A 26,900-nucleotide genomic window follows, 5' to 3' on the forward strand; every position below is an offset into this window, starting at 1 on the left:
TGTCCTGATTAGTTTCACCTGTCCCTGATTAGCCTCCTGTGTACAGTCACCCTCTGTGTTTGTACCTTGTGTTCCCGCCTGTGCTCCCCACGCTTTGTTGGTCGTGAATGCTGGAAGTAAACTTATGTTCTTCATTTTTTATTATTCTTCCATCATGTTTTTTTGTCCACTGACTCCTCCTGCTTAATCTTGTTCGGTTGTACTTTTTGTATGTTTTCTATTTTCATGGTTTTTCCTTCTGCCTGTTTTCTCATCGTTTTGCCGTCTGTGTAGTAGGCCTGGGCGATAAACCGAAAATTTACCGATACCGAAATTTACGACGATAACTGACGTCATTTTGCCCACGTCGGTATATTCGGTGTGTAAAAAAAAAAAAAAAAAGTCGTTTTTGTCTTGTTTGGCTGTGTGTGTGTAGGAAGCTACCGGTATATTCATGTGTAACTGTTGCCAAAAAGCAAACTCGGCTTATTTTGTGAATGAACACGAGTCAAACCTTTGTGTAAAAGCATAATTACGACGAAAAAGCCACTTTTAAGATTCACCGTAGTTTCGTTTCCAGGTCAAACTCATTTACAATGGAGGTGCACGGGTCAACTTTTCTGTTGCATCAAAATCGCTATTTTTAAAACACTAAGAAGACTCGACACAACATGAAACTTTGCTCGTAGTATCACCAGGGTCCCTACACCTGAACACGAGCATTGAGAACATCGTTTGTGGACACAAAGTTTGCCAAAAAGAAGGTTTTTGAACAGCTCACGTTAGCTTAGCCGTCCTGCCAGTCGAGATGCGTCGATCCCCGATCCCCGATGTAACATGGAGCTTTCTCCTTCATGTTACGCCGCACTCGGGGATCGACGCATCTCGACTGGCAGGACTGCTACTGCTAATGCTAACGTGAGTTGTTCAAAAACCTTCTTTTTAGCAAACTTCGGTTTATCGCAAACTTCGGTTTATCGCCCATTCACATCTACAACACTAGTCCTTTTTATTTTGCTTGGTTTTTATCTCTGCTCTCTGTTAGTATACTTATCGTTACCATACCTTACTTTAACTGAGAGCAGCCTGAGCTTCCTTGCAGAGGAGAAGGGCTTTGCTGGAATTCAAAGGAAATTGCAACGTTAGTCGCATAGATTCTGGATGGCAGATTGAAGTGGCTCTGCTGTTTCAGGGATCTAATGGGGGCATCATCTCTCCTAGTAGAAATCCTTAACGCTGCTTACATTCATTTCCTCTTTCAAATCTGTGTGACCATTTGTTGTAAACGGTAATTTCCTTTATTTGAGTGCCTCGAAATGAAATGAAGCCTAGCGTGAGATCAGGTAAAGCAGTGAGGCAGCAGCTGTCAGATAAAGTCCTGCGAGGTCCTGTAGCACTAAAAGTCTCTTGAGGAGAGCTGAAAAAACCCAGCTTGAGCACACACTCCTGCAAAGTAATAAATATTTAAGTGCCACGAAATATTATAACAACATAAAAAGCGAGTTATTTGAAATATAAATGCAAATTAAATAAACATTGGTATTATCTTGAGGTCAAGGACTGCTGCAGGGAAAATGTTGTGTTGTAGTGGTTATATAATGAAAACAAACCTTTATCAACACATTGTTATCCTTTTTTTTTGTCATGGTTTAGTTTTCTCTGCTTTTAAGAGATTTGCTCTATAAATCAGAGTGAGACATTCAACAGATTCAGTACTTTCACTTAAGGCAATACATTGTGTGTTTTTGACAATGCATCCGAAGAAATTACACACATACACATTTATTTTTGAGTCTCATTCAAAAGTTAGGAATGAGGCTCAAAAATCAACTTTTCTTACAAATAGCACCTTTTTAAGCTATCTATTAAGATATCTAAACCTCCTTGGGGACTAGAAAAATGGAGTAAAGTGAGACTAACAGTGTTAAATTACTGACTAATTTAATTTCTTTATGTTTATATAATTATAATCTATGGAAAACAAAAGTGAGTGAGTGTTCCTCAAGCAGAAGATGCTAAAGCTGAAGCACGGACCAGCTGTTTTCACCCTGCTGAAATGTTCTTCATGGAGGAACTGAATGCAAGGAACATTTCATTAAGGATCAATTATCTACCACACTATATCGACTAATTAAAGATAAGCTCTTCCGCCTAATGCGTGTTCTCACTCTGTTCATAATGTTCTTAATGGGTCGGGGTTATGTAAATCCCTAATAAGGAAATTTCAGTTAATGGCAAAGCTGCACATAATAGCCTTACTTCATTCTCTCTCATGATAACGCACTTATGTAAGTACTTCTTTCAGATCCTTCATCTATGTTCAGTTTAATGTTGAGGTTTTGTAAAGGCTGCAGGTGTGTGGGCACACTAAATTAGTTCCTAACACACAGGGCAGAATAGCAAGCCATGAGTCAGACTGAATTAGATATAACTGAGTGTTATTCATGTGTGTCACTGGGTGCACAAATGAGCTTTATGATGTTCATTTATGAAAGGTAAGTGAAAGATTTCATCTCCAACGTGGCCAAGGTTAGGCTGCAGAGGACAAACTAGCAATACAACAGCTTGAGGTGGATGGGTAGAACATTTGGTTTGTGCAGGATATAAAGACTGAAATAAAATGCAGTCTTTGTCTTTACTCGTTGACAGCTGGATGGACGGGGACCCTTGGAGAAATGCTGTCACTCAAATGGGAAAATGGGATGTAGAAGAATATGTGCCAAGGTAAAGTTTCAGGGTGACCATGGGACTGCATATTCACTGGATTTCAGTATTATCATGTAAATGGTTATCTAAACCTTTGCTCTAGTCCTACAGAGTGGCAGGTTATAATGATTCTATTGGCCAGGCTCAACATCAGAGGTCAAGGTGATCAGAAACCAGCAGAAACTCATCATGATCAAAACGATTTACAGCGCAGACAAATCGTCATTTATCCTGTGCATGTACTTAACCAGAATGAACTGTTTCTTTCTGCCTGGTTTCAGCTTTGACAGTCATGGGAGCTGCATCATATCATTATCTTGACGGTGCAGAATGCTGTGGGAGTAATTAGCTGTAGCACACGAGCACGCCGACTGGAACACAGCAGTGCACCCCAATTATCCAGCCCGCCCTCATCAGAAAAACGACCACACGCTGTAGGTCGACTGTGAAGGCAGCTCATTAGGAAACATTTTCACGTTTACGGGTCTTTCACCCTGGAGACATCTAGTTATGTGAAACCAAAAGTAATGTAACTTACGTATGTGGATTAATTTACATAAGAAAAGTACTTATTTTAACCCAACCCACTATCTTTTCCTAAAATCAAGTGGTTTCAGTGCCTAAACCAACCCTGTTGCCAGACTAAATGTTGGCAATGTTTTTGCAAACTACTGATTTGTTGCAACTTAACATTTCTTAAGGTTCAATCTTCAATGTTACCTTGTGACAACGCTGCCCGTATGCTCTGGTTAGGTTTAGGGGACAAAGACCACTTGGTTTAAGTTAGGAAATATCATGTTTTGGCTTAAAATACATGTTTTTGTTGCCACAAACATGGCTTGAGATGTCCTGAAATTTCCCCAGGTCTCATTAAAAAAAATATCCAGGGATTTCACAGTTACAAATGTTGAAACGCAGTCATGAACTGTGGTCACAAGCTTCGCAGTCTTCTTGATGTTGACTCATCGGTAAAAGGAAACTCCAAGTCTGACAACTCCTTCTGATACTGTTCAGTCCCAGAGAATAAGCCTGATGTTGCTTTAGTGACTTATAATTAATGTTAATAAAGATCCCATGATTTCTGTCAACTTTGGGTGAACAAACGTGATTTTCTTAAAATGATTTTTTTGCCGAACCTCATAAAATTATGATTAGAGTAGGTGTGGGTTGCTAGGGCTAGGTGAGCCCAGGTGTGAATGGTTGTTAAGCTGTCTGGGGACTCTTTAAGGACACTCCCACACAGAGTTTAAAAACCAGCCAACTCCCCTCCAGTTAGTTAGAACTGAAGAAGCCTCTTGGATGAGAGGTCAAACGTCTTCAAGATACTGAAACAAGTCCGGTTGCCTACGATACAGCACTTAGATTTACCATGAGCTGGATGACTCAGAACCTTCATCAACATTATAGAGACAGAAACTACATCTACTTTTGTAACTGTTACAGCCTCTTTATTAAGTCATAAAGTGTCTTTTCATGTTTAAAACGGGACTCCCACACAGTCGCACCGTCCACTAAAATTAACAGCAGAAATAACGATACACAATTACTGGCAGTGTTGTTTTTGTTGTCAGGAGGGTGGTTAAAGTCCCTTTTTTTAGATTTCTGGGGATGTTCCTTTCATGACAATACTTCTAATTATATTGTTTTGGTCTTTTTTGTTGGTATTCCCAGAAGAAGCAATAAATGAGCTGAGTTATTTTATCTGAGCAAACACAAAGCAGCAGTTCCCTACTGCTTTGTTTTCGTATGAAGCATATCAGAGCAGCTAACAAGCCTCACATATCATACCTTCTAATCAGTCACCACTGTGCTGAGCTGACGGTGATCCTATTTGTATGCACATATACACGTGTGTTTGTTTGTGGTTTCTGTGCATTTCTTGCAAATGGCTGGACTGCAGTTAAGCCTGTATGGCAAATCACAAGTAAGGAGGAGTATGTCTCTGAAATGAACAACAAAGGCGAGGAGAAGGCAGAGTGGTTTATCGAACAACAGCATATCTTGTAGGAGTCAACAAACAGAGCAGGCACACAGTGATTCGGGTCGCTTGTTTCAAACATACAACCAGACCACTCAAACTCGAACCCATCCTCTTTAAGACAGCCACTTTCATGTTGTAGCATCTCTAATACTCAGCGATGCTAATTAGACATGGAGAGGAGAGCAATGCAGATAATTAGAGGTTAAATGATGCATTTTCTCCAATGGCTTTGATATGATGAGCTTGCTCGTGCTTCTAAATTCTCTCTCTCTCATATGTAAACAAACAAAATTTATGACGATCTATGCAAACACCCTCAGGCAACAATTTACCACTTATGATCTACTGGCAGCATGCTGATAAAGCAGCAGAGGCTCTTTCAGCCCAACGTAAACGCCAGAGTGAATTTTAGCAAAAACTGAGCCCCCTTCCTTCATCTCCTGCTCCTGCACTAAGCTAATGCATGTAGTGTGACGGAGTGGATGACAACTGAAGCCATCTTCTTCCATGCACAGTTTTAAACATGGCGACGCAAAGAGGAACGATGATGTGGGTGCTGATTGAGAAACAAAGTGACCGTCACTGTTCTTGTTTTTTACTTTTCATCTTTTTGATGCTTTTCTGAACACCGCTTTCAGGCGAGACACTGCCAAGTGAGAGACCACTGTTTGAGACAGCATTTCAATTTCTGCAAGCATGAAACCACTGGATACTTTTAACGAGACATCGGCCATGTCCAGGCATGTTTGTGGCGACACAATCAGGTGAGCCAAAAACCAGCCCAGTCACCAGGATTATGTTGGCAGTTAATGTTTCTGCAAACCACTGACACGTTCACATCTGTTTGTGTCATAAGCCTACGCATCATATTGACATTTCTGTAATACCTTTTCATACTCATATTACGTGTTAATCACTTGACCTTCATGTTGGGGGAGTTACAGACGAGAAGGCTGCCGAGCCAGTAACTATATCTGCCGCTTGCCATTGTGTTTAGCTCTTGGTAAGTATTTTCTAGTGTTGAGATTTCTCTCTTTAGTGTCTGTGCTACGTCTCATGTTCATGTTTTGTTTGCCTCGTGTGCAGAACCTCCAGCACCTCTCCGTTCTGCTCCGCTGGCTCACCCGAGTTCCCTCCACGCTGTCACCAGACAACCCTGCCTGCCGGCCTGCCTGCCGGCCTGCCCTCCTCATCTGCTATTCCCTCAAGAACTCTGTCCTGAAATAAATTCCTTTAAACCTGATTTCCAGCCTTCAATCTCTGCATTTTGGGTCTACAGAAAAACCCAAACTGTAATAGTTTGCAGAAACGTACATTGCTAATATTTATTCTGGTGATTGGATTGGCCAAAACATGATCCTTTCTAAACCCTTTTTTGTTGGTAACATACAGAATACTGCGTTATTGTAAAAGCTTTGCACAAAGTGTTTGAAGTCACCCTGTCAAGTACTGTTGGAGGCGAAGAAAACAACAATTTAGTTTGAGTTTTATGACGAACAAGTCACTTTATATCAACGTCTTTCTGCTATAATTACATTCTGTGTGATGTCTGTGTAGGTGTGTGGTTTTTAGGTAAATCATTTAAAGAAAGTGTCCATCACATCCTATTGATTGGCAGCTGGAATATCAAAGAGCAGCTCAACAGGCAGTCGTTGAAAACATATAACATTTATCAGCAGTTAACAGGTAGGAGGGGAGGGAGGATAAATTAAGCAGAAAGGCAAGGAAAGAAGGGGAGAGAGACACTGACAAATATCACAAAGAAAAACCGCCAAATGCATTCGGCAACAGACGAGACTAAAAAGAATCCTTTCAAGTCGATTTTTTTCAAGAGAACAGGCACGTGTACAATATAGACTTAAATCCACTGACATACATGCATGCATAAAAGACAAAACCCTCGAGCGGCGACCAAATGTAGCCCTTCACAGTCAGTACAATAGTTGATTGTCAAAAATAAGAAGTCATGATTTAAATCTCATCATAATGCCACATGTGATGTGATCATAAACACAGTATGTGCTACAGACTGTGACCATTGTTTTGGACTTGTAAACACACCGAGTGAATCCACAGATGTCAGCGGTTAAAGGCAACAAAAGTCAAGATTGTCCATGTTCACGTGTACGTCCTGAAAAGTGAGCAATATCTTTTTTAAATGTCAGCTCTGCTCCAAAAATATTGGCATGCTCTTTACTTCAGTTTGCTTCTGTCTTCTCACATAAGGACAGAGTCATCACAATGTGGGCTGACTGTACAAGCAAGCACATTGGTTCCACCATGACACTGAACACGTCAATGAAAAGGATTCGTCATCAAGATGTCCTTCACTTTCTTGACTGCTGGAGTTGTAATCTCGCCAGCTGGAGGGTTAGAAAAACTCCTGTAAGTGGCAGTAATTGATGTAGCTTTGGCACACATGGAGAACAAATCACATTCAGTATGTTCAAATTCAGTGAACATTTGTCGGCAAGAACAAAGGTTCATCAAGGAGACAAGTTTTATTCTTCCACAGCTGCTTAAAGCGTTAAAAAAAAAAAAGCAACAACCTTTTTTCTTACCACCTGATTTCCTCTATTCTTATTTCAAGGTACGTTTCTCAAGTATTTTCTTTGTGCTTGTTTTCCTGCTCTGCCTCTCTATGCTCAGCTGTGTTATATACAATCAAGGTGACAGCAGGAAAATGGAAAGGAAATTGCATACGTCTCCCTTTGAAAAATAAATGTCTAATCAATATTTTTTCATATATTTTAAGTTTCACATCTATCTAAGCTTGTGAATGGTGATAAATGATTGTCTTCAGTCAGAACGGTCGGTGCAGAGGCTGAATATAAATTAAGATGTGTTGTGTTGTTGCATTTCACCTTCTGGCATCACACAGCTCTGTCTCCTACAAAAACATCCATTTGCAAGATCTCCATCAAAGATAATAACTGTTAATCGTTTTCACATAGCGAGTGAGAAGTGGAGGTGTGGATGTCAAGGAGATCAACAGACATGAAACGTTTGCTTGCAAAACAGGCAGCTATGGTTCATCGCCTGTGTCAAGCTTTCATATTTAAACCTTTCTCATGTTTTCTTTCAGGGATTTTCCGGACTGCCAACTCAAACGGTTTCTTTGCACATCCAGATTGATTTGAGAAAGTCTGGGCAGCAGATAAAACACATGAAATGTGATTTTGCTAATAATGCAAATTAAATCCAAGACACACTTAGAGGCAGTTTGAGATGCAAAACTGGAAATGTATTCCAGTCTGGACGCTCTGGCTGCTCACATCAGAGTCCTAAAGTGTCATATGTAATGTGACACACGACGACGAGACAGAGGAGTTCTGCATCGCGACTTGACCATCTTCATTTCTCAAGCTGTGTCACCAGCGTCCGTAGTAACCGACACCTACGTCGTTTCCACAGCGAACCATGCAGACAGGTTGGAGATGTCAGGACACAGAAATCCAATCAGTTTTATCACAAGTTCCTGCGAAGGTGTCAGTTTTTGTTTGACTCAAAGTCACATGAGACTGGATTTGGTTGACAGAGCTCCACCTACAAACTTCCCTGACTGTTACAATGTCTCCTCCTCATCCTCAGCTGTTGCACTGGGACTGGGAACAGGCAGGTTTTCCTTCAGCGAGATATCGTCCACCTGCTTGGGGCCACTGTCCTCAGGCTCTTCGAGTATGGATGGGTCTGAGTTACTGATCACGTATCCTGGGAGGGTGGCGTGCATGCTGATCGTGGGGGCGCCGGAGCTCCGATAAGCACGGCTTGAAACAAGCGTGGTGGAGCGTGTTGATGGGCCAGCCCCTGCCAGGTGGGACTGGCTGCTGGTGCTGTTGTTGTTGAGGCCGACGACGACGGACCCGTAACGATAGCGGCCGCAGACCACCGGGCCCTCCCACTCGAAGGCCAGGTTCCAGCGTGTCCATGTTTTCTTGATCTCTGTCTGGACCTGTGGGAATGACAAGAACAAAAGGCTAAGCATTATCTCCGAGTGCAGAATAGGAGTCTTATTTTGAGATACAAATGTCTGACTGAACCTAATTTGATATACAGAAATGTTTTCTTTGTAGGGTCATTTTTCATTTCAGGTTTATGCAAATGCCGTTTCACCCTGGTTTATTTCATTTCTATTGTGTCAGCGTAGATACCTCTGTTGGAACTGTGATTCAGCAAATTCAATTTCTATCATTACAAATGATAATACATGAGCAAACATTTGCCACCTCACAAACACAGAGCAACAAAGGCATCCCTGAGTCATCCTTGTCCTCTTTAGACTGACTCTCCAGCTCTCAGGCCTCATGTATAAAACAAAATATTGTTATATTTATGTGTCGGCTTGCTTTTGATTTCTAAAAGTTAGGTGAGAATGAAAAAACTAGTTTAAAGATGCTACTGTAGGAATGCAATGTGTAGAATTAACAGTTTGGCGCTGTGTCAAAGATCTCTATATAATGTGTTGCAGAGATATCTACTGAATTTAGCATGCTAACCAGCTAGCCAAGCTTTTCTTGTCACCTAATACACTTACACAGCACCTCAAGATGGAATTGTCAGGTAGAATAGCTCATAGCTAGCTGCACGGCTAACAGAGCTTACTAGCTTACGGCAGTTACAGATAGCAGCAGTTAGCAGTAAGTGATTTGTTGACCCAGAAAAGAAAATGTTGTAACCCTAACCCTTCCTGCCTTTGTCTTTTTCCTGCCCTTTTTCTGTGTATACCTGTGTGTCATTTGTTAATCATTGCTTTGTATTTAAGACGGTTTGTCTTCTGCGTCTCTTGTGTTCCTGTGCCTGTTCCCTGGTGCTCATCTGTCCTCTGCGTCTTCTGGTTTCTCCTCAGTTTTGTATTTCTTTTACTTTCCTTTGCCTGCCTTTTGTTCCTTGATTTTTAGACTCTGGATGTCAGCATATCATTAAAGCTCGCCTTTTGTTCTTTCACCTGCCTGCCTCTCTGTGTCTCCATTCAGGTTCTCACTATTTTTATCAACCTTAACACCACCAGCATGGGGCTGTGTAGATAATGAATGGATTTTTGTTTTTCACAAACTTTTCCTTTTAAGATCAAAATGATCTTGAATCTGTTTTATAAATGACACCTCTGGTTTGGTCTCCACCAGCTCCTGGGAAACAATATCAAAGTTTTGAACTTGCTAGATGTCTATCTTCCATCTCTACCACTTAGTGCTATAACAAGCTGCAAACACTCAGCTGTCTGAGCTGGATTGCTGGATGCAGCTGCCTACAGTTCTCTATGTGGTGAGGATAAACTACACCCTCTGTGTGTGGGCTGAATGACTAAAGCGATGCATTAGGAGCAGGTTAAGGCTGCCCAGAGCTGCAGGGCAGGGTGTTCATTGTTGGATGAGACCCTTTTGCATCCCAGGAGTCATTTGGTTTATTGTTTATGACAGAATTATGCATTGTGGCGCTGAATTTCAACAGAAAATAAACACCCGTTGTTTCATTTGGAGTTGCATTCATTTAGAATATAAGAGGAGGATACAATGTAGATCACACAAGCCTTTAGAGAGAGGGGACAAAGAATAGAGAGGGTAACACCGGCAGAAATGGCAATTCTGACTGCCAGTTGAGATATAATGAGATAGTAGAGGGAGACAGCGAGAGAATGATATCATGGCAGCACTTTTCATCACATTTCACTTGAGAGGGCAAGAACAAGATGGATTGAAAAAGAAAGATAAGACCCTAAAGTTACTTTTTAACTTCTTATGCCACTGGAGAAGTGATTTCTCTTTACAGTAGCTATGATTTATCTTTGACTAATTTGAAGCCAGGGTTCAAGTTATTATCTTAGCTTTGTGGGGGTCTCGCAAAATAATTAAACTTAGGGGCAGAGACAAATTAATAAATAAATAAATCCATAAGAGAGAGAGAAAAGAAGAAAGGGACTTCACGTTCTGGCAGCCCCTGCCACATTTATGGAAGCCTTTTTCTGCCGGATAAAGAAAAAAAAGATTAAAATTAAGCTTGATGAAAAAAATATTCCCATGGAAAGTCATAATTGTGACATAAATAAGTCAAAAAATTAAATAAAAAAAGAATAATGCGATAAAAAAACAAATTTGACTTATCTCTTAATTTTGACGGATCAAATTTTATTAGTGCCATAATTATGAGTTTTTCCACATCATTTCATCTTTTTTTTCCCTTATAATTATGACCTACCATGGGATTTTTTATTTCTTATTATTTTTTTAATCTATTTTTTGCCTTTGGTGGAAATGGTCTTCCATAACATCCTGCTCTTCTGAACTGCCCGAGTGTGTGGTGGTCAGGTTTGGTTCCTTGGGAAAACATTTTTCTTTCAGCTTATTTGTATAATTAACATAAATAACACTCACATTATTATTTGTGATTGCAATAATGGATGTTGGTGATGTATTAACGACCCCCACAGATGTGTTATTTAACTGTTTTCATTGAAGCTCAGATCCCTTTTTATGGGAGCTGAGCTCCCACATAACTTGCACCCTGTTTGAAACCAAAGTAAAGTTTATTTTGAGTACTTTATTTCTATATTTATATATTTTCTATATTTTTAGTTTGTCTGTGCTTGTGCTTTTCCCGCATGATCACAACCGATCCACTCACCTCTCCGTTGCAGTAGCAGTAGATGATGGACACAAAGAAACCCTAAAAGGAAGAGATGGATATACAAGCTGTCAGCTCGTGACACAGTGTGAGCCAAGCAAAGTGTGAACAAACGTCACGTACAGGGCGATGATCACAATCACATATCAAATGTCATCCTTTTCTAATCAAGATGATGAGGGTGTGAGGTCACGAACTATCTAGCTGACTGAAATAGAGCTTTCTACTGAAGAAAAGACAGATGTCGCTCCGCTGGTTGTGTTCTGGCCTTTTTCACCTTGTGTTCCCACTACGATAAAAAGTAAAAAAGGACAGGGTGTCTTTTTAAAAGTGAGAGATTTCTGGGAAGATGTGTGTCCATGTATGTGTGACATCCAGGCAGAGCCGCTAAATGAACACAGTGTACTCTGAAGAAGAACATCCTCCAGAAAAGTTGTGTAACAAGAATGTTGTCATTCAACCGGTCTTTTTTTTTTATTAAATTAATTTCAGAAAGCTGTAGCTGTGAAGGATAACAAGTCTTTAAAAAAAGGAAGTTGGGGAAATTCACTTGTTACAGCAGCTGTTGAGTGATAGATGAAGTTGAAACAGGAAAAAAGCAAGAAAAAAATAGAAATACACAATAAAATACTAGACTAACAAAATGAAATACTATTGCTTATAAAAAATAAAGACTATATACACTCTATTCACTTTCTACATACAAATGACCGTAAATGTAACACACATGGTGAGTAGTAAATAAGAATAAGCGCAACTGCACAGAGACATTAGATTGCACATGAAGCAAACAGGATATTTGCACAGTGCAAAGATGAGGGGTGCACTGTATGCATATATATACACTAAAGGTTTGGCGTCACGGACAGGATTCAAACTTATGCAGGGAAACCTTATTGGATTTCAAGTCCAACGTCTTAACCTCTTGGCCACCTTGACTATATTTAAGTTAAAGGATGTTAGGACATTTATTTGTGCCTGACGGATTATTTCACTTATAATCACTACATCACAATTCCAGTGGGTCAAATGTTTACATACAAAAAGTTAACTCCGCCTTAATTTGTTTTCCTCTGGAGAGTTTTCTCTGTCCTTTTAAAGTTTATAACCACAGCTTTTAGATTTGACATTAAAAATTACTGAAAGCAGCCAGGAGCTGCACCATCAATGCGCCTGATATACACAGCGAGGGGCCCCCGACGTCTTCATGAGGGACTTATTGACTATTACATTTCACTCACCTGTAAATATCACTCGCAATGAAACAGTGAGACTTCTGGATTCAAAATACATCACAGAGATGAGTCATCTTGGACTTCAGTCTGCCTTGTTTAGTGTTATTAGAGAGAATGTTTTCTCAGATGTGCACACATGTAGGGCCATTTGACGACTTGGGAATGAGACTCACCAATCGACTATCTTTCTCCAGATTCGCCTTAACTACCTTTTAATTTATGTTACGACCAAAACACACCTATGACTAATTAATATGTTGAATACAACCCCTTTGCACCCAGATTATTTGCTGTTTAACTAACAAAAGGGAGTTGGGCAAGCCATGAATGCACGTGCACCCTTGACTTTAGACCATGCACTACAGATCTTTCAAATAAGGTCCTATGAGTCTAAAATTAAAAGGCTAATTTCTTATGAATATAAACTTTTTCCCCCATGAGGTCCCTGGCATGAAAAGGGACTTTTGTACCAATTAAACAGAAAATATGATTGAAACGTGCACTACTAATGGTCCTGCATAATGATCTACTGTGAACCCTTCTATTGAAGAGGACCCCAGGTTGAAAGCCTTCATTAGTTCAGTATTGTGCTTAAAGCATATTCATAAATTAACTTTAACACAAAGTAAACATGTGGTCATGTAGTGCTTCAGCACAGAAAAAAGAGTGGGAGCAACTGGGGTTTATTAGAGGCCCAGTAGGTGATTTTAAGCCCCAGGCCCGCCCAGCAGGTTTACTAACACCTGCTGACTGAACCTACCATAATAAGTATTTTATAAAAGTTGCCTTTACTTCTCTGCTTGCGCAAGGAAGCAACACCATTTGTTTTAATTAGAATATGCCTCCGAGAAATTACTCGTGTTTGTCTGAGCCCCATATGTGAGTGGGTGCAAGCATTATGATCTTTTCATGAAGGCACATATGGTTCTCACCTCCTGGCGCTTTGAATGTGAGAGACATCAGATAAATAACCAAACACTGAGCTCTTTCTTTTGTTTGGACTCATTACAGCCTCTAAATTTGGCTGTTATGGTGAGTAAACAGGAGCTTGTGAAGATGTGAAGCATTAAAGTGTCTCTTTTTGCAACCTGGTTCCATCATTTCAATACTTTTTGCATCATGTATGTGGCTGTCGGTCTCTTTGACACTACCATCCGTCCTGAGCGATCCGATCACAAGTGGACAGCTGTAAGTACAGGTGCGAACACCCCCAAGACGCGTTAAGGACGGATTTGAGATCTATCTGATTATTGTTTTTTTGTTTGGGGGTTTTTTTTTAATATAAATTATGTGTTTGGGCTCTCTTAACGCACCGATGTCTGCAGCAGACGTCTGTTAAGTAATCATAGAACAAGTAACGGCAATATCCCAGACTCCCTTACAAATCATGTGATTTTAAGAGTTGTTGCAACGTGTGGGGAAACTTAACAAACTTTGTGAAACGACTATGGCAAATTCAAAATCATTGGTGACTTCTTGTAAATTCAGCATTAAATGCAATACATTAAAATGTTTCTTTCCCTGTAAAAATGGCCTTGTTGATGAGGCAAGTTGCAGATGGGAAGAAACTGTTCTTATGAAGAGAGGTTTTGGTCCCGGTGGACCGCAGCCTTCTGCCAGAGGGGAGGGCCTTAAAAAGTTTGTGTCTGGGTCGGCAGCTGTCTTACCTGCACGTCTCAGGGTCCTTGAGGTGTGCAGGTCCTGGAGGGTTGGCAGATTGCAGCTGTCCACTTGTGATCAGATCACTCAGAACTGATGGTAGAACCAAATATGAACAGTCTTTCTTTTGACTTCTTCTTCTTTCCAAAGTGTCTCATCTTACAGGACATTGTTGTTGATTCTCTTACATTTGACTCAGGGCTCCAAATGATTTGTGTATTAAATTTGAATTCTCTGTTAAAGTGGTAGCTATTCAAAGAGGATCTGCAAAGCAATGGACACCTGTAATGATAATTCCAGGTGAAATTCCAATTATTCTACCTACTTTTGCATATATCTGCGCTGCTGAAGAGAGCAATTTTAAATATGGTTTAAAAACATAAATATATAACATCTCCCAACACATTAAATACTAAAAACAGTTTATTATAAACCTTAACAATACATGGAAAGCCATTTTTATCAGGCACATCTCGTGTTTTACGTCTGTTTGGTAATATTATGGCCTCAAACTAATCTGCAACCTCATGCTGATGTGGACGGAGTGATGCAACTGATGTTTTTGTTGGCACAGGAGGTGGTGCAGAGCAATTTTTGTCCAAGTTTTGGCATTAAATCAAGCTTTTGTTGTGTCTCTGGCACCGATCACAGTTTTTTTTTGGCTTAAGTTGACAAAAGTGCACACAGACCAAAAACCCTTTCATGGGTTTTAAATGAGCTTTTTCCACTTTGATAATAACTCCTTTAAAAACTTATTCTTATTACTTATTCTAACTAGTACACATTTAAACACAAATCAAAAATAAAGTTAATGTGATTAGTTTGACTGCTTTTCGTTGATTAGTAGCTGTCAGTATTTCAGCAATAATTTTGTGCGCTCCTTCAGGGAAGAAATTCCCAGATGGAGCACTCGTTTGGCGTACATGTGTTACTAAGATATATCCTCCCACAGGCATTTAACGAAACAGAAACATCTACACACTAGACCTGCTAGAAACAGTCATCTCAAAGATTTCATAAAGATAAAGTTAATTTAAATCATTCTTCCTGTTTGTGAACACATTCCATATTTATAAATAGTGACAATTTCCTCAAAGATGACTGATGAAGGGACAACTTCACTTCAGATTTCAACAGTTCAATTTCACCCTTCCTCTGATGTGTTTCAGGATGACTGAACACACTCAAAAGACTGCAACTTGTGTTATGAATGTCTTCATATTTTGTCCAGTTAATTTCATCTTCATCCAGAACATTAATCATGAGCACTGATGCTCTGTGTGAATAAAATTGGCATCTGGAGCCTCTTGAGTTTTGATGATAATGGAAAACAAATTTGTTCTGTTGATCTGTTTGCAAGTTCCTTTCATTAAACACAAGTTTATTTATTAAAAAAAAAAAAAACAATGTAGCCAAGGTGGCATAAGTTCACTACAAAATGTATTTGCTTATGCAAATTAGTTGCATATGAATGTAATTTTTAGGAGACACACAGTATTTTCATGGGGATACGTGCACTGGAGGTTAAAACTACAGTGTGTTCTGTTTAGTTTCTCAGTTTTTATTCAAGTACAGAATATGAATGTAGGCTTTTTTATGCTTCTATCACAGGAAGTTTCCAGTCTTCCAGGTTTAAGACCACAGTGTGTCCAGCTCATACAGCAGACCAATCAATCTAAGACTGTTCAAACAGATCAATCCTAATCCTACAAGATATTTTGTTTGACTTATGCTTGGCATTATGTATCTTTATGTATTCTTGCAGGCGGGACGGTTACATAAGATCAACAGTTATGTGCATATTGGGCTGATGGATAACATCAGCATGCACGCTTGAGCTCAATCACTTGAGCTCTCCTGATTTCTACAAAATTCAATGCTGTCAGTGCATCTGTGGAGAGGTTCTTCAGCCTGGGCAGCGCTGACTCTGAGGAGGAACGGGAAAGGACTCGAGAGAAATCTCCTGGTCAGGTATACTTCCTTATAGATAAACATGAAAATGAGCTGGACAAATCTATTATAAAGCCATGAGTCACGGTTTACTGAGCGAGCGACTCAAGTGAGTCTGTTTTGAAGCAGTTACTGCACAAGGCATTTTTCTGTGAAGTGGCTTTTACCAACTTTTCTACTGGCTTTGTACGTTATTAAAGAGCACAAAAGACAGATCAAATGTATGCAGTCCTCGTCAGGATAGTGCTGAGATGTTGCATATGTAAGGCTTAATGGTATATTCTTAACTGGCAATGCAGTTAGGCGAGTGACGATGCATGTAAAGAGCATCTTTCTACAGGGAGTAAATAAGCAACAAGTGATGTGTAATACATTACTACTACCTCTAGTAACTACTCCATCTCCAGCTGAACTCCTGGCAACCAAGGCAGGTATTTAAGGCCAAAGCATGATGATGTCCTCACGCTCAACAAGAGGTTTTTGTACCTAAACCTAACCGGAGCATGAGCACTGTTGTCACAAGATAAAATAGAAAACTGAACCCTAAGAAAGGTAAAGTTGCAACATATCCGTGGTTTGCAGAAAGGTACACTGCCAACAGTTAGTCTGCCGATTGGTTTGTGACAAATGTGTGTAAGCCAACAGCAGTAATATCAGTACGATTAGATCTACTATGATATTACATTTCCAATTTTGAGTGACACTTTTTTATTGCAAAAGACCAAAATTGACTTTACAGAATGAACTTCGAAAAAATGTTTTTCCATGAAGCGAGCAATCATTCACAGAGCATATGTGACTCTTCTTGGCTCCCCTCTAAGTTAATTGGATTTTGCTTAATATTTGCTCATTTGCTGATTTATTCATTACAGATACAGTTAGGTCAAACTGAGAATTACTTCATTAAAACAGCTCATGACTTTAGGGCAAAATAATGTCCACGACACTCTTAAACATGGTCTCTGTGGCAAGGTCAAGAAATAACCTGTGATGAGATATGAGCTGTAATTGAGTTATTACCATACATGGGGAAACTTAATCTCATACTTACAAGTAGTGTGAAATTGCTCATTTAAACTTAAGCAAAGCTGAATGACAACATTGAATCTGTTTCATTATGGAAGCTGCTTCACTGAATAATGAAGTGGAGTCTTGATTGTGATACTGACAGTCATGTAATTTAAAGAAGATAATTGCAGTGAGGTTACAATGAGCTGACCCACAGTATGCGTGTGTGTGTGTGTGTGTGTGTGTGTGTGTGTGTGTGTGTGTGTGTGTGTGTGTGTGTGTGTTAATGGTGGAGGGAGATGAACAGTTTCTATGCTGACTTTGAGATGTTGACTTGCTGACACTAAACCGTGCACAACTCAGACGCTATAGTGAAAAGACAGGAAGTCCCTGAACCACCTGCTGACTCACGTCCGCGTAACTGACGGCGAGTTAATTTTCAGGGCAGATTTTTCAAGTTGTAATGATTTATTACAGGCAGGAAGTCAGAACTTACCTGAAAGGAGTTGAAGAACAGCTCACAGTACATGCGGACCTCCCAGCTCGACCCCTCAAATGTGTGAGGCATCCCAACAAAGATGATGTAGTGGATACCAAACACCAGCACTAACACGAGGGTGGACTTCGCCAGTTTCCTATGGACACGAACACACAAACATGTATGCAGAGCAGAGCAACAATGATGATAAAGGTATTCTTCTTATAAACAACAGAAAGTTACACATTAATGAGTTGCGGTGATGACATTTCATGACGGTAAATTTTCGTTAAATATCACTGGAAGACGTGTTCTGAGCCGACAGAGCGCAGGACTACAGCTCGACAGGCAGAGGTGGACTCTGTGTTTATAACATTGATGCTTGGTGCTCACACACAGTCAAAGTAGATGGACAGTTTTATCTGATGTTGAACTTTTGATATGAAGATCACCGACCACATGATCTTCACATTACCCATCTTGTTGCCGCTGTTTATATTCACCCTAATGCAGATTCAAATATGCACTTTATGTATATTTGTATGTTATAAACTATATATACAGTATGTTCTGTAATTATACAGCCCTGTGTCGTAGAATGGCGTTTAATATACCTTGTGTACACAAATTTTAAACCACCTGCTATGTTATGTATTTTTTCTCTTGCCATCAATGATGGCTCTTATAACACACATAAAAACAGCATGAATGAATGAATAACTTGATTTCGGTTACAAACATCTTGAGAAACAAAGATTATTTGCATTTGTTGCAACCGTTTTTTATTTGTTTTTAGTTGAAGCTTAAGTGGCTCTTGATCATTATTGATTCACAGCAACGCTTGTTTTCTTTCGGCCCTCTGTGGTTTGACACTGAAACAGAAACCTGTTCCTAATGAATGCATGTAAATAGCTATTTTTAAGATATTGTTTTTCCCTCTGCCTGAAAAAACATCTGCACATAGCACCATTGTTTTACAGAATATCTCTGCAAAAAAAAACAAAAAAACGACAACCTCTAAACTCTCAAACAAGCAGGCCAGACCAGTAGGATGTAATGAAGCTCAGCGAAAGCTCAGTCAGAAAGACAATTTCTCTCCGCTTATACCCTCAAAGTCAGAAGCACAGTCCCCCGCTGTCCCTAATCTCTTCCAGTTAATTCCCCTTCTCATCCAGTCACAGCCTGACACGCTGTCATATAGTCAATCATTTGTAAGCTGTCTAACTTTAAGTTTTCTCTCTCTCTGCTGTCATACAGGTGTCATTTCAGTCGATGCCCGGCATCTCCAGCCAACAGTCCGATCAGAAGTTTCCCCTCTTAAAGTTATTACTCATCATCAGCACCAACACTGTCGAGGCTCCACGGGGAAAGTCCCCCTCATACTGGAAACACCTCATTCATCAACTGCTTCCCATGGTGACCTCATTCCTGATGGGGTCTAAGCGACAAAGTCTGCTCCTTCTGTTCACAATGAAGAATGTATTTTACTTCACATCCACTCACTTCTTTTGTTTCTGATCAAAAGTCTCTCCCGAAATGAAGTTTACATGAATGATACATCAAACAGCAGAGAAGAACAGACTGAGCATGCATGGAGCTTAAGTTGTTCACTTGTAATTAGACCTTGAAGTGCTAACAAAGAACTCATTTCGATTCTTACCAAAGGTAGTGAGACGCTGTACTTGTTTCATGTGCATCCTCACTGATCGTTTCCCAAATGCTCCTTTTTTTCGTACGTCCACACTTTAGAAGGTTTTTTTAAAAGCTCAAGGAAAGTGTTCCTTCTGCAAACTATCCTGATACTCATAGAAAAGACCTAAATCTGCACAGATCTCGATGCTAAGCTTTTAAGTCATTATATCGATGGCTGGTGATTTCTGCTGCACAGAGACATCTTTGTCTCCTTCTGCATTTTCAGTGGTCAGTCTCGTTGTATCATCGTACAGCGTTTTGTTCTCCATGTTTTTTTGCAAAGTCTTTAAATCAAATAACATCAATTCATGAAAAATACTTTCTACAGCCTAAAATCACAAGAGGCTTTTCAAAATAAGAAGCAGTCCTCTCAGCCTGGACTGAATCACGCTTTTGTGGCAGAAAATTACATATTTTTTAGCAGTAGTATACACAGTGTTTTGGTAAGGGTTGGTATTTATTTGTTGAGAACGTTTAGTGAAAGCTACTTGCAGACATGACATGTCACAGCATGCACATGACAGCTTCATATGTGTGAATGCAAAACAAAAATGTATGAAATGCAAGTTTCTGTCTTTGTAAACGAGCAATATGAGTTTTACATATCAACAGAGCTAAATTAGCAGCTAATCAGTTTTATTGTCACAAGGTTAATGGCTCACAACTCTAGATACTGAAACCAGTAATTATTTTTTTAGTTGGCAGGCTGACTGTCTCCCACAGTTGGAGAGCCTCCTGGCTCGGGTACAGTACATGAACACATTTCAAACTCGCCCTTGAGGGAATATTAGTGTTTTTCTTCCGCAGCTGTGAGACTGCCAGACTGCCACAGTGAGGGAGTCTCACTAAGGGAACTTTTCTCAGCTTTTTGTTCTGGCTTAGTGTCAGAGGAACCTGCATTGTCTCTATTTCCCAAAGCGCATACTGCAACACTGCTTTGTATTATTTTTCTCACTTCAATCAGAGTCCCCACAGCTGCACATCTACATCAAGAAGCGACAGATTCTACTCTGTAAAACAACTTTCCTTCAGGGACTATTTCCTGCTGGAGACAGATTTTGCTCCGACTACAGACTTATTAACATATACATTTTATATCTACAGTATAAAATATCTTATAGCCTTGAGAAAAAATACATTTTCATTATTTTTCTAACAATCCAATCACTGCACACTACAGTTAATTGCTATCCAACATCCAGAGTATATTGGACGTAAACAGTGATCCTGGAGCATCCAATGCATCTCTTTCATGTTCAAACTAATCTCAGTAAAAGTCACAAACAGCCATAAAACACACACAGCTGAAGCTCAGACAGCCCTCCAAAAGAAATAGCAGAACAGACTTCATTTTATCCTTTTTGATCTACAGAGACCATGAGGATTGTTAGCTGCAGCTCGAGGTATGCAATAGACCTGACAGAGCTGAAGATTCCTGCTTGGAAAAAGCTGTAAGTGTGTTTTTCTGCCGAGATGATTGAAATATCTACACTTTCTTTAAAGCTTTGCAGCCTGCTGCAGCTATTCAAACATTGATGGGGTTGTAAGGATTCCTGTGGGCAACAACTTTTCAATGAAAGATGGTGACCTTCCTCTTGATCACAGGAATTTCGATAACTGTAGCAACCCGGATCTGTATGAAGACCTCGAGACTACCTGAAAGGAGCACATCTACCTTCAGTCACTGACCAGAATTGCAGTGACTCCCCGCAGCTTGTAACCTTTGGATAAATCCTCCCTGCAGCTGTGACAGTAATGGTCTGTGGCAGCTCTAAATTGTCACACGCATCTGAATTTCAATTCATAATTGGGATAATAAATGTTGGCAGTTAATTCTAATTCTAATTCATTCAGATCAGAACATTATTTCAACCAGGACACAATGTTAAATACCCGAATACATTTTGAATACCGCAAAATAGAGACTAATGATAATAATCTCAGCCCAGTCATCTGGACAAAATCTTTGCAGTTAATGTTTCTGCAAACCACAGATTCACAGATGTTCATTGTAACGTTTGCATTACGTGTTTGATACTTTTATGACAGGAAGTGGAGCGGAGGGTGTTGGAGTTGCAGGAGACCAAGCTGCCAAGCCACTGACCGCAGTTCATGTCTGCGTTTCAGCATTTGTAAGCATGAAGCCACCAGATATTTTTAAGAAGATTTTAGGTCAACTTCCAGCCGTGGTTGTGGCGACAAAAAACTGATCTTTTTGATGGGAAGTTGGGAAGAAGGTTTAGGCACAAAAACTACTTGGTCAGGGTTAGGAAAACATCACGGTTTTGCTTAAAATACCCGTTTTATTCGCCACAACCAGAACTTCCCGTGAAAAATAGCCAGTTTCGGTTGCTATCAAACCGCAGTTGTCAGTTTGGCAGCCTTGTAACGCCACAACCATCCCCTCCACCTCCTGATGGGAAAGTCCAGCAATAATTATATAATGTGAACGCGATATGCCACATCTGCTTACAAATGTCAACCTTGGAGAAATCTGTGGTTTGCAGAAAAGTTAACTGCTAACACTATATCCTGGTGACTGGGCTGCATGTTTGTGGTGACTGACTTACTTTGTCTGTCCCTAATCAAGTGGTTTTATGCCTTAACCTAAGAAGAGAATATGCACAGCACTGTGACAAGAGAAAAATGTAGTATTAGCCAACATTTATTCTGGCGACTGAAAATAAAGTTCTTGCCACAACAAACCAGAGGTCATACAGACCCCCTCCTCTGTCTCACCCTATTTGAATGTCTGCTAATGTGACAGTGAGGACTCTACAAGGTGAAACAGGATTATTGTACAACAATCCAAAAAGCAATTTGCAGTCAGGTTCGGTGTTTTTCAGCTATTACATTTTTAACAGCGTGACTTCATCTTAAGATTGAATCCAATCTTGTTTTGGCTGCTGTAATTCATCTTCCTCTCTCCTCTCGCTTCCACAACATCCAACTTGTCCAACAAACTTGTGATTAGAACTCATGAGAACGTATTTGATTTGGCTTTTTACAGTCATCCACAGTGACGTGTTCACGCTGTTTAAGTGATAATACAGCTGTTTATCACAACTGATGGTTTGTGGTCTAGAGCTGAGAAAATAAAACACAAGTTGTCATAAATTGTAACTTTTGCTTTAATTTCCAGAGAGTTACTGGAGTTATCATATTATAAATGGCTATATTTAATCAACACAAAAGCTCTGCGTCGGTCTGTGAGTCCTTTTTAACTGTTGCTCTCATTGAAAAGAACTTTTTCAACCGCTTTTCTTTTCATTTACCTGCTTCTCTGCTTTCTTTTTGAGGCACCCTGACTTCACTTAGACTTTTCCATCTGCATGCAATGCGGTGTATTTGGCTTCCCATTCATCTCCTGATCACTATCATCTGCTCTGACTAGCAGTCTGCTCAGCCACACAAAGCAACCTCGCTTGCAGCATTCAATACAATTTTTAGAAAATACACTGTCATTAAAACGTCTTTATCTGACTGACTGATGCCAGCTCCAGCAGGGGAGAATAACGGTGCTGACTGCAGATGTGAGAATAAGCTAGAACAAATTATATCCGTGCACGTGTATGTGCATGTGTGTGTGTATTTTATGGGGGTCATACATTTGTTTACACAGTCGCATTGCGGGGAATTTACTTTTTATAGTTTCCACAACATCACTGGGTATAATTGAATTTGACAAAGGGATCGACATACGTAAAGTAACTGTACTGTTAATTCGCCAAACCCAGCGAGAAAACCACCTCGCTACTGTTTTCCCTGTCCCTCCCTTTTTTTTACAGGAAACAGGCAACTACAATGAAACAAACAGCACTCCACCAGCAGTTTCATGGGAACTTGCCTTGCTGCCTTCATTGTAGCAACAAATGGGCTTGGCAGAACACTGTTTGAAGCTAGAGAGGTGGCAGGGTCCGCCACATATAAACAAACAGTATGAAACTGTGTTGTCCTTTAATGTCAGTCTGTTTATTCACTTTATTCAGTTATAAAAACAAAGAGAGTTTGTTTATTTAGTTTGTTAAGCACCTTTAAAAAAAGATCTTGCCCTTGGTTATAATTGACATTGACATTCTGTTCTGATATCAGACTGCGGTCCATTAACGGCCTGTGAATCGAGGTGAACTGCAGTATTAACATGCACAGATAGATTGTCTACATATTGACATTCACCACAGAGAGTTTACGACCCGGGAAATGACCTGCCGGTTCATTAGAGATTCAGAGTACAAACCTGTACTGCTTCCTCGTGTCGTATCTCCCTGCGTTAGTCTCTCGAATTTTCGTGGCCAACACTCGTACGATGTTCACAAACAAGATGAAGTTGAGCTGAAACAGAAGAACAGAGATGACTCAGTTTCTATTCCTCCACCATACAGACTGTAAACCATGAAAACACGAATGACTTCAGCTTTAAAGTGCAACAAGTACAACTACAGCTGTACCACTGTATACAACTTCCTAAGAAAACGTGATCTGTGCATTTGCCTCAACAATTATGGGATGAAATAAGTGTTGAAGGGCTATAAATCATTTGTGTGGTCAACAATAGTGTCCTGAGGTGACCTATTGTTTTGTGGAATGAAGACATTTTTCATAACGGCTACAGAAAGAACGCAATTTTTTTTCCTGCCAAGTTCTGAGATTTCTTTTCACAGACTTTAATGAGACTGAGGCAAAGTCATTTGAAAGATGCAAATTGAGGCTTAACAGACTTGGACCCCCGAACCTGTTTCATCCTGAGAATATAACCAACAGCGCCAGAATACAACAACATGGCAGGTCTGTATACGGAGAGACAAGCCTCCAGGAAACAGGGGCTCTGATTCTCAGCTGTCATTTTTCATTTCCCTAAACCGAGGAGGAGGAGGAAGAGGAGGCGAAGGAGGAGGAGGAGAGGAAGAGGAAGTTGAGAAGAAGAAGGAGAAGAAAGAGGAGGAGGGGGAAGAAGAAGAGGAAGAGGAGAAGAAGGAGGAGGAGGAAGAGGAGAAGAAGAAGAAGAAGAAGAAAGAGGAGGAGGAAGAAGAGGAGGAAGGAGGAGGAGGAGATGAAGAAGAAGAAGAAGAAGAAGAAGAAGAAGAAGAAGAAGAAGAAGAAGAAGAAGAAGGAGGAGGAGGAGGAGGAGGAGGAGGAGGAGGAGGAGAAGAAGAAGAAGAAGAAGAAGAAGAAGAAGAAGAAGAAGAAGAAGAAGAAGAAGAAGAAGAAGAATCTTTTAGACTCGTCTGCATGTGGTCACATCTGAGTGAAATGATTTCCTTCCCTCTCGTCTTCCTCCTCGTCCTTCCTTCATATCATACATGAGCAACAGACTGCTGACTATTCATGGCAGCACTGAGGAGGCAATGCTTCGCTTGTGATTGGTTTATAAATTAATGAGAAGGTGCTGTCTGACCCAGTAAGCCCCGACAATAAGTGATGAGAGGAAAAGAAATCATTGACAGTGAACCTTCAGACAGCACCATGTTATTACTTCACAAAACACTGCTCATGCAGGACGGTGATGAAAATCAAAGCCACCATTCGTGCAGAATGATTGTGTCTTTGTGAATAAACCCAAACCTGCACCTGACAAACACAGTTCATGAGATGTCTCTTGTAATGTGTGTTGATACACACCATGTGACAGGAGCTTGGCATTTAATTTGCAGGTTTCTTTAGAGGGGTGGCAAACTGAACTGGAGATGCAACAGCAGCCGCTTGTGGCTTTTACACAGCTTATTCTCTGAAGTCTCAGTTTGTTGTCGGAGCAGCTAATAATGTCAGTGTTCGATAACTGTAGTAACAAAATGTATCATGACCTTATATATCATTACTTTATCAGTAAGCTGATGTCCTTGGTATGTTTAATTTGTGTGTGAGAAACTTCGCTGCACGGGGCGACGGATGAACATTCGGTTCTTTTAGAGATTCATTTGTGAATCGTCTCATGTGAGTCATTTTGCGAGGCAATGGCAATCAACCTTCTCAGTCAACCTTGTGGTGCTGTTAGATGCAAATCCCAGGTTCACCAAAGAGAGGACTCATCGACGGGGGGCCACTGATGTGTGTGCAAAATTTCAAGGCAGTCAACCTCAAAAAGGTGGACCAATTACCGACCAACGTTTTCATCCCAGAGCCGTGCTGTTAAAAACCAATCTGAGAATATTATGTGAGTTATTACGACCCGTAGTTCTCCCCGAGCTATTTCTTACATGGACACAGAAATAATATCCGTCCTGAGGTGAAGCCTTTTCAAAATCTTTTGACACAACAGAAGTAATTATCGGCAGTCTAATTTATTAATGGATAACGATATCCGAGTTGAGTCTACGTTATGGCATGCGGTCTGTATCTTCAGGAGATAAACCAGCCAGCAGTGCATTAGTCCTGATAGAGCAGCCCTGAGTCTGATTACAATCTGCGGGAGGTTTATTTCCAATCACAGCTTGGCAGCGAACATGTCTTTCGACAAACGTGTCATTTTTCAGAGGTTTGATCATTAATTCAGAGTTTTTTTGACTCTCACAGCAAGATGCTGCGTGATCAAGCACTGTCTTTATCGTCTCGCTCCTTACTTTATGTCTTCTTCGTATGATGGGCTCCAAATCACAGAGAGGAGCTGTGCACAGTGCGGGGGGTAAGGACAGGGGTAGAGACCGTTGCTCATGATTTCCATTGGCAACAAGTTCTCTTGCTTCATGCCATGACGCTCATTTGAATTAGAGGAAGCTGGAGAGGAAATATCATTTTCGACTTATTCATCACTACTTTATAAGGAACAACATGAAAGGACGCTTTATGTTGATATTTTAGTAGCTTGTTTGACATCAACAATCTCTATATTTAGCTGTAGTTTGCCTGCAAATGTAGTTATATACGTGTTTAGTTGGGGGAAATTAATCACCTCATTCTGGCAGTAACAGGCAGGAGGAAAGTGAAACTTTATAATGATTTGTCCTTCCTGCTCCTCTCAGTTTCTCTTTTAATTTAGCCTTCACCTCATGTCTGTGCTGAGCTTCTTCGATTTGGGAACAACCCGCAGATCATTAAAAACATTCACATCCAACTAACTCTGAGGCTACTTTCTACTCAGTTGTATTTACGTCAGTTAACATGCCCCGGTCATTCTCCAGGTGTTTTTCAGATGTAGGTGTTGATTTTTCAGTAATTGGTTCCTACAAACACGTACAACACTTCCACACAACATATTTTTTTTAGCTTGCCAATACTCAGTCTATTCTGTGCAGGTGATGCTTCTGGTTCATTGCTTTCGTTTGCAGCTGGGAAGTTTTCTGTGACTCAAAAATTAGAAGGTTTTGTCAGAACTCAGCCGTTCTTATGTTTTTTCCCACAAACTGGCGACTACCAAGGTCTTGACTTAACACAGATACGTGACACCAACAGTGTTTTACTATTGGCTTTTAATTATTGATTCACAATCATAACCATGTTTTTAAGGAAAAGTAATCACCTCTCTACAAGCTCTGTAGATTTATTATTTATTTAAAATGTTTCATCTACATAAAAATGTTATCAGTATGACCTTTAACAGGTGATGGTATCATGACTGTGTATGAAAGGCGCATCCTCGAAAAGCTCAGTCGTTCACAAG

The 26,900-nt window shown here is 40.2% G+C and overlaps 1 protein-coding gene across 1 annotated transcript in view; it reads right to left on the minus strand.

Moving 5' to 3' along the window:
• Window positions 1-6,187: 6,187 nt before the first annotated feature.
• The window catches only part of pth2ra (parathyroid hormone 2 receptor a), a 61,188-nt gene continuing 40,475 nt past the window's right edge, over window positions 6,188-26,900 (minus strand). The window contains exons 10-13 of the mRNA XM_084361857.1: window positions 23,544-23,638; window positions 17,633-17,771; window positions 11,285-11,326; window positions 6,188-8,618 (exon numbers count right to left, since the gene is read on the minus strand). Of these exons, the coding sequence (XP_084217983.1) occupies window positions 8,232-8,618; window positions 11,285-11,326; window positions 17,633-17,771; window positions 23,544-23,638 (663 nt within the window). The 3' untranslated portion in view covers window positions 6,188-8,231. The remainder of the gene's footprint in view (window positions 8,619-11,284; window positions 11,327-17,632; window positions 17,772-23,543; window positions 23,639-26,900) is intronic.

This window comes from Pagrus pagrus, assembly GCF_965226575.1.
Source record: "Pagrus pagrus genome assembly, chromosome: 9".
In the NCBI taxonomy this organism is placed as follows: Eukaryota; Metazoa; Chordata; class Actinopteri; order Spariformes; family Sparidae; genus Pagrus; species Pagrus pagrus.